This window comes from Xenopus laevis, chromosome 6S, assembly GCF_017654675.1.
Source record: "Xenopus laevis strain J_2021 chromosome 6S, Xenopus_laevis_v10.1, whole genome shotgun sequence".
NCBI lineage: Eukaryota > Metazoa > Chordata > Amphibia > Anura > Pipidae > Xenopus > Xenopus laevis.
The window spans coordinates 46,867,817-46,877,115 of record NC_054382.1 but is presented as its reverse complement, the minus strand read 5'-3'; the positions used below and the strand labels follow the sequence as shown (position 1 = coordinate 46,877,115).

General features: G+C 36.6%; 1 protein-coding gene across 1 annotated transcript; it reads left to right on the top strand.

Moving 5' to 3' along the window:
* The first annotated feature begins 220 nt into the window (after positions 1 to 220).
* Positions 221 to 7,655, top strand: cck.S (cholecystokinin S homeolog). Its single transcript, NM_001085834.1, is given in 3 exon segments — positions 221 to 274; positions 2,541 to 2,777; positions 7,453 to 7,655. Coding segments are annotated over 2 exon segments (372 nt in total). The 5' UTR covers positions 221 to 274; positions 2,541 to 2,542; the 3' UTR covers positions 7,590 to 7,655.
* Positions 7,656 to 9,299: the final 1,644 nt, after the last annotated feature.

Below are 9,299 nucleotides of genomic sequence, written 5' to 3'. Positions count from 1 at the left end.
GGTGATAATTTAACAAAACAAGTGGAGGAAGCTAAAGAGCTAGCCTTGGATGCATTTCCCCCTGGAGTGAAATGAATCGGTTATGAGCTGAGAGCATAAAACTAAGCATGTGTGGTGATGCTTCTTTTTGCGTCAGCTTGTGCAAACAGATGAGAGTGAGGGGAAGTATATAAGATTCAGCCACATTAGAAGAGGCAGTATAACCATCTGCACATCTGCACAGAGCACAACAACACATTAGCTTCTACTTGGGGAAAGCAGTGCCATTTGGAAGGTAAGCAATATGAATAAGCAATAAGAATCAGAATATTCATTTATATATTAGTATTGTACAATGTGTTTTGGTATTATTTTACTTTTTTTTTTATCAAAAGCAGATTCTGTTTAGTTACATGTAAGGCTACTGGCATACAGTAGTTGTTTTCTTAAGGTGTATTTGCAAAGTATAAAGTAATTTGTGGTTTTATTTTACTCTGAACACTATAGTGTATTTGAGGGTTGGAAGGACGTAAAATCAATGTGAAGGCTTTTTGATAATAAAAAGCACAGAAATAAAAAAATAGGGATTTACTTTCTTGATTTTAAAATAATCATTTTTCAGTTTAGAATGTTAGAATAATTGTATATGACTTAATGATGTTCAGTTCAGTTTAGAACCTCAAGAGAGCATTCTTAATCTTATACTGTAACAGCTGTATTTGGGGTTGAATTACTTAAGGTTTATTTTTTCCACAGACATACAGAGGAGTTTTCAATTTAGCCCACATCACCTAGTCTTTGTATACCAAAGCATGTACATAATGTTAATCTGTTTTCACTTTTGGCTGGGGGTCGGTGGACTTACAGATCTTTAAAAAATCTTGTTAAAGACAAATAACATATGTTTAAGACTGGCTTAAAAAGATTTAAAAGTAGTCAGGTACACAGCATTATCTGAGGGGTCCCTTTGGTATTGGTAACCTAAGCATTGGGTAAAATAGGCATTCTGGGGCAACAGGTAGCTGAAAGGGAACCTTTAAAGTATATAGTAGAAATGAAGTCATAGGCAACTGGACATTTCAAGTTATTCTTGAAAATGTTTCATCACTTTTCTGAGTGGCTTCTTCAGTTCAACCGAATTGGTAGGGAATTCCCTGGACTTTTAAAGTATTAGCATAGAATGTGTGGAAATGTTTGCAGCTTTTGTGATACAAGTATTAGCACATTGTGAGTCATAGCAGTTTAATCCCATCTAGTGCAATAATGATTGTGCCTTATGATTAAGTTCCTATTTCAGCCTTTCTTTTTTTAATATCATTCACTGCATACATATGATTGCTATGAATCCAGCACATAGTTAGTCTAGCAATATGTCAGTTGCGATATTAAATTTGCAATGAAGGGGCATTGCATTTGACAATTAAATTCCACATTTAGAAACATCTGCTTTCCCTCCTGAGTGAGCACTGCAGTATTTTACTGGTTCCTGTTCTTATCTTCCTCAGTGTTTTATCCTCTTCTTGAATTTTCTTCCAATCATTCACTGAGATACTTTAGGGTTTAGCTTTTTACGCTATATTGTTATAACATTTATAGATAAACATGATATTCTTTTATCAAAAAAAAGTCAAGGGCAGAAGCTAAATACGAGTTTATAGATATACAGGTATAGGATCTATTGGGGTTGTTTGGGACCTGGGATATTCGGGACAAGGGACCTGTCTGCAATTTAGATCACCATACCTAAAGTAAAGTTGCAAAATGTATAATTTCAGATTAACAACTCAGATAGGGATTAGAAGCCTTAACTGACGTGAGCATGCTGGGACAAATAGTTATGGAACATCTTAAAATGAATAGGCAAAATAATATTCCAAATACAAACACATAACATCTTTATTCTCAAGCAGTGCATTCCCCTTTCAAAAGCATGTCTGAATTCTGGTTGAAATTCTGGTGTAAGAAACTTACCCCAAAGAAATATAGTGTATCCATGAGCTTCTCATTTGTTTGGATGGTTCTCCATACAAAAATGAATGTAAAGTGGTGCATACACAGTCATTCTATATACAGGCAATTCAGTAGATGCCGACATACTTCACTACTTCAAAGATGCAGCATTAGCAATTACTACTTCAAAGCAAAGAAACAAGTATTTTTGAAGTGGTAGGATGGTTAGGGTTGATGTCTTTTAGCACTGAGGCACTGGGATCATTTATGAGCAAGGTATGATATGTATGTTTGTTTGTTTTTTGCCTTCACTTTTCATCCACAATCCAACACCATACTGGTAGGTTAATTGGTTCTTGATTAAACTGACCCTACAATTTGTGTTGTGTGAAATTAGAAAGTTCCACTTGGGCAGGGACTAGGTGTGAACATACTCTGTGAACCATCTCTGTAAAACGTGGTGTTCAAGTAATAAATAATAATTTAGTAATCTAGTGGATTTTAGTATATGAAAACCAACTGTCCATAAAGCCAATATATGTATAGAAATGATTTACTAAATATTGTAAATTACATGTATATTATAAATATTGTTGTTATTTTCCCCTCAGCAATGTACAGTGGGATCTGTATCTGTCTGTTACTTGCTATGCTTTCTGCAAGCTCAAAAGCACATCAGAGTGAAGATGCAGTAGTCACTGAAATGGACCAGCTGACCCTTTCACAGCTCCCACGATATGCACGGGCATCCTCTGCTGGACAGAAAAAATCTTTTCAACGCACTGATGGCGACCAACGATCGAACATTGGAAATGTGCTGGTCAAATATCTGCAGCAAAGCAGGAAAGGTAAGATTAGGTAGCACGTGTTTCTTCCAGCCTTGACAGGAGTGATCATGCTTGCTCTACAGAGTGAATGGTGGGGATTCTACACTCCTGAATTCTTACATTCTGGGACAAGGTTTTCCCAGTTGATCAGTAAGGAATTTATGATTTGATGATTATAAGTAGTTGAGAGCTTCAGTCAGTTTTGCTATTGAGTATACTAAAGATGATACAAGTTTCTAAAAAAAAATCTTACAATGTCATCCATAGGCATCCTGCAGTAAGGAGCAAAACTATTTTGTTGATGCCTTATTTAATGTATCATAATGGGTCTAGGCAACATTAAAATGATATTATAATGTTAATAATTTAGCCAATGTGCCCATTTGTGTGCTGTTGCCATGTTGAACATATGTGTAATGTATGCCTGGGTGTGTAAATGTGTATGCATTCTGTTTCACTGCAGACTGTTGCTGTGTGCCATTTATTCTTTTGAATACGAGAAGCAATCTGATATGTAACCATGCCAGTTTCCTATTTGATTTTTTAAACTGTTCAGTCAATAGGATTATTATGGCTTTCAGCTTCAGGCCCTTCCAGTCCTCAGTCTAACCTTGGTCATAGAAAGACCAAAGTTGGAGAGCAATAGATTACAGGTATGGGACCTGTTATCTAGAATGCCCAGGACCTGGGGTTTTCTGGATAAGGGGTAATTCAATAATTTGGCTCTCCATACCTTAAAGCTACTAATATATAATTGAATCCAAAAATCCAAAATGGATTAATGCATCAAAATTAGGCTCAAGTACAAGGTTTAATAGTATAGAGAAAATTTTAATTATTTTTAAAAATTTTAATTATCACAATAAAATTGAGTCTATGGGAGATGGCCTTCCCGCAGTTAGGTGTTATCTGGATAACTGATCCCAAAACTGTACTAGCATGGTCCTGTCCAGTAAAGCATGGTGTGCTGGGTTCAACACTATTTATATGTATGACAGAATACCCTCATGACAAAGTACCCACAGAATTCCTCCAGATAACCCTATACTGAAGATTTCAGCACGTTTGGGAGACAGTTAACTGTGCAGAACAAACAGTTGTACTTACCAGCCATATTAATGTGACGTAATACACGGTTGACATTTTAACCATTCCTACTAGCTGCGGCAGTGTAAACCCGTTATGTGTCATAGTCCATACCTTAAGTCTACCGTACCTTAAGATCTCCATACCTCAAGTCCACTAGAAATCATTTAAACATGAATTAAACCCAAAGGGATTGTTTTACTGCCAATAAGGATTAACTATATCATGGTTAGGATCAAGTATATTGTTTTATTATTACAGAGACAAAGGAAATCATTTTTAAAACTGATTAAAATGGAGCCTATAGGAGACAGCTTTCCCATAATTCAAAGCTTTGCAGATAAAAGGTTTCCAAATAAAGGATCCCACTGGGTCTTAAGCTCTTGTTTTAAAACTGACCAACTACATATGCTAAGAAGGTTTTTTATGAAAAAGAATAAATGCAACCTATTTCCTAAAAATATCTAAACATTAAAAAACATTTAGACCTGTCTTATGTAAAAGGAAATAACACAATACTACTTATTCACAAATTGCACGTTATAAAATGTAAACCTCAGCATTTTTGAAAAATGTACTTAAATTTCACCTACTCAAGCTGTTCCCCAACTAAATGACAGGGGTTGCTGGCCAGAAACCCAGAAACAAGAGCAAGAGAACTAAGGGGCTCAAAAGTGCTCCCTTTAGTGCTGATTCAAAGAGCACTTGTGTTTGCTTTCTGGCTGCGCCTTGCAAAGAACAGGGCTCTGTTGCAGTCTGTACCCACTGGTCCTCCATAATTTAAGCATCTAAGCGACAAGTTAGGGCAGAGGAAGGGGATGACTATATGCTTCCCCCATTTATCCCTTATGATGGCAGCACTGTATTTATGTGGCATATGCAGTGTTTTTTTTTTATAGTGCAGTTCCAAAGCAGAGGCAAAGTATAGAAAACATGTCAGATTGCACCTGTTTTTCACTTTTCGCCCTATTCTGCAATTGATAAATGACCCTAATTCGAGCTTTTGGGGCCGGTTGAGCGGGGGTGGGGGAGGATGCATCGATACTGCACTAATTGTGGTGGCACAATTAATTGTATGAAGACTGAGGCTTCATGAAAAGGTATAACCCTTATGTACAGTATTACTGTGTCTCCATCCAGTTATTTTCTGAAAAATCTTTTGCAGCTCCATAGACTGTTACATATAAATATAATAAGTACTAATTACATTATTTTTCAGAAAGGGCTGTTACTTGGTTTGGACAATTGGGAGTGCTGTAAGGGGATGAGCAGGGTCAGTTATCCCATTGCTATTCTGTTTGTTTGTGCCTGAAACCATACAAAATCTACACAAATGAGTTAGTCACCCAGGTATTCTTTATTTCATTGGGTGTAACTTCCAGGCCTAGCCTGGGTCTCATTGGGTACAAAGCATACTATACAGTATCTACAGTACTGTACTCAAGAGGTCTGACTGAAGGGCAGCCTATCCAGGTACAGAATGACCAGTGTGTCCCCCTCACACACACTTACTCGTTCACATTCATCGTGGCCTGAACCAAGTCCCTAATGTTCTTAAGGTAGCTAAAGTTATTCTGTGAATACTGTTTTGAGGACAGAAGTTAAAACCCTTAAAAGAAAGGAAAACTCCCTTTGCTACTTTGCCCAACCATTTGCCAAATAACCCCTCCTCATTGAGGAAAGATAGTGCTATTCTATTGGCTGATTATGATTCTGGACTCGGAGGTAGGTGTTGGGGGTCATTGATTTTTATCTGTTCTTTCAGGTGAAGAACATTTATTTTGGGGTTTTCTTATCCTGAAACATTCCAGTAATATCTCTCTGTACTTTACAATTTTCTCATCCCAGTCAGTGATAAATCTGTATAATGTAACTAATACATTTAACAATTTAGGGTTTTCATCCATTTTACAGTATATAGGAAATAAAAGTGAAAAATCAACTTACTTATTAGAGGTCAGCAAGATAATCATGTCAATGGTTTGCTAATGGTGTTTTGCCGAACATAAATATCTGCATTTTTGCACTGTCATAAAGTTTCTTAGCTGACATACTTAGGCACCAATTTTTAAATAAACGTGATTACCCTCAAATGTAACTTTGCCTCATATTGATGCAATTTCCACAAATGACTCTACATAAACCTGTTGTAATGTCTGTTCTACTACTAGCTGTCACCCTAATACACACTTTGTACTTTGCTTTGATACCATTTACTCAGCACCATATTATAAACCTTCAAAAGTCAATATAGAAATGCACTGCCAGGTGATGTTGTTTAAGAGTGGCTTGGATGATTTCTTGGACAAGCATAATATCCAAGGCTATTGTGATACTAGAATGTACCATTATTATAGATATTGGGAGTGTGTGGATGGATGGATGTTGGGATGACCTATAATTCTGCTGCAATATTCCCATATGGATATGCTAAAGGTTTCATCATTGAATAAAGTTTTTATGCCATGTCGCAGAGTAATATTACCTTCCTCAAGGCTCATAACCACAAAGGATACCACAGAAGCCTCCTATTAAATGTTATTACTATACAAGTATAGGACTAATTTTTTAGAATGCTTGGGACCTGGGGTTTTCCAGAAAAGGAATTTGAATCACCTTACTTTAGGTCTGCTAAAAATGATTTAAACATTTAGTAAACCCAATTGCATTGTTTTGACTCCAGTAAGAATTAGGATCAAGCACAAGGCAATGCTTTATTATTACAGAGAAATAGATTTTAGATAACAGGTTTATGCATAATGGATCCTTTACCTGTACAGGTATTGGACATTTTATCCAGAATCCTGGAGACCTGGGTTTTTCTGCAAAATTGGTCTTTCCATAATTTGGATCTCCATACCTTATGTCTGCTAAAATATCATTTAAACATTAATTAAACCCAATAGGATTATTTGGCCTCCAAATAGGATTAATTATATCTTAGTTAAGATCGAGCACAGGGTGCTGGTTTTATTGTTGCAGAGAAAAAGGAATTTATACAACTTTTAATTATTTGATTAAAATTACATCTATGGGAGATGGCCTTCCCATGATTTGGATCTTTCTAGATAACAGGTTTCCAGATAATGGATCTTATATCTGTACAGAATTTTTCATAGTTATTTTTTTCTTTTATACATTATTCATTTTGCTATTGGAAAATGGTTGACACTTACAGCTATTCTTAACAAACACAAAAATATTGAGAGTTATCTGTCGTTTTCTGCGTCCAACCTGTCAGGTTCATTTAGCAATCTCAGCCTGTATGAAATTCAGGTGCTGGCCTAAATCAAGCTTCCACTTTGGCATTTTACAGGACCCCTAAAAACATGCCAATCAATAAGCAATGTAGGCTGTTCTTAGAGACATCAGCTGCAACAGAGCTGCTGTATAAGTAATTTTATGCTTCCCTGTAATGGTATAATGTATTGACAGGGACAGTTAGGTGCCCTTAAGACTGTGTCATGGATTTAGAAATGTGACTAGGTTTCTCAGATTATAGATACATTCAAGTATAATGGTAACTTCTTAATTTTTGTAGCATTTTGCTCACATTTTGCTATTTTGTTCATTACTTAAGAGCTGAGTATGTTTTATTTTTGCTATTTAGCAGGTCCTTCTGGGAGATATGTTGTCCTGCCAAACCGGCCTATTTTTGATCAACCTCATCGAATAAATGACAGAGACTACATGGGTTGGATGGATTTTGGCCGTCGCAGTGCTGAAGAATATGAATATTCCTCGTGAAAACTCAAAATATATCAAATGTTCCCCTGTTTCTGTACAGATGAAATAAAGTAATTTGCTGTCTTTACAAATCAGTGTTTTAAATATACATATGTATGAATCTGCTGTAAATCGTGTGTTAAAAATTGCAATGCACTTTACATATGCAGAATTTTTCAGTAATATTTTATTTATTACAGGAATAATATTGATCACACACTGTTGCTATATTAAAATTATTTTGTTTATGACCTCTTGATGGTATAACACAAAAACTGTAGATGACCATAAACTACTATTACATGTTCTTCTGGAATAAAGGCCTGTCAGTGTTGGACTGGGCCTCCTATGACCCATCCATGCCCAACCTTGCAACAATAGGATACAGTTAATGCTAAATGTTATGTGTTATATAGGCATACGTTTCCCAGTTGTCCTAGGGGACTGCAAGGGTTAAAAACTTAGATCAAGTAGACCACACCCCAAATCCATAAAACTTATTTAGGTAGGTACTCACAGATACCCCCCCACACACACACTTAGGTATTAGCTTATCAAAATATCTCTTTCCGCCCAGCATACTTCACTGAACTCTTATCATAGGAACTCAAAACAATCCTTGTCAATGCAGTTGCTCAGTAAATCACTCAAGTCCACTGAGTTGGATCATCTAGCTGTGAGGATGAAGAGGATAAAGATTAGATACCACAAGTTCCTGCCTAGGTTATGATGTCACGCGTAACGCTTTCACCAATCAGGCTTCATCAAAAGCATGACTAAACGCCCTTTCCTTAGTCTTTAAATCTACCTCTCTCCATAGAAACATATAAAATTGGCAGGTCTGGCTCCCAATCAATGCAGACATCTTAATGAGTGGAGTCGCTCACCCCTTATTTTCTGTTTTACATACCATTTTGTTAATTCTCGCTATGTGTTGGTCAAAGTCACGGGTTTCTATAGCATTTCCCGTTCATTACTCTGTCTTGAGTTTCCAGCCACAGAGTCCTAAGTAACTATTTACAACCACTTGGTCCTTAGTACCTGTTTCCATGATCAGGGTCCTTAGGAACCATTTCCATGCTCAGGGTCCTTAGCAACCATGTCCAGTCTCTGAGTACTTAGCAAACTATCTTCACTTTCTTCATTATTATTAAAATGTATATACTTAATATACTTAAAATCAGGAGGTTAAGTCATAGCTTGTAATAAATTACAATTACAAATAAAAAAAGTTTCTAAAACACACATTATAAAATATACCACATATATAGAAAAATGTCCCTTCTCAGGGTCCTTAGAAACTGTTACCATACCCAGAGTCCTTTTATCTTGTATCTTGGACTATATAATTTTTTCACCCATATTGATCACACCTCTTTGTTCACATTGTTCACCTATGCACACAGACTGTAGGAGCAGCACTGCATTGTTTTACTGTACCTATTACTGTAGTGTTCCCTTTCTCCTACCCTGCTCTATCTGTGACTGCGCTACCCTACCTTTGCATGTCATACTCTTCCTGCACTACTCTGCCTGTGTATGCCATACTCTGCCTGTAGGAGGTGAACATGGTGGGGGTTTGTTAGCATTTGGAAATACTTGCTAGTGGGTCCACAAGGTGTTTAATCATGTGCTGGGGATTGCTGTGCTACCCACAGGGGAGGAAGAGGCATATGGATTTGACTGTATGTGTTAATATGACGTAATCAGTGATATTCATACAGTGAACAG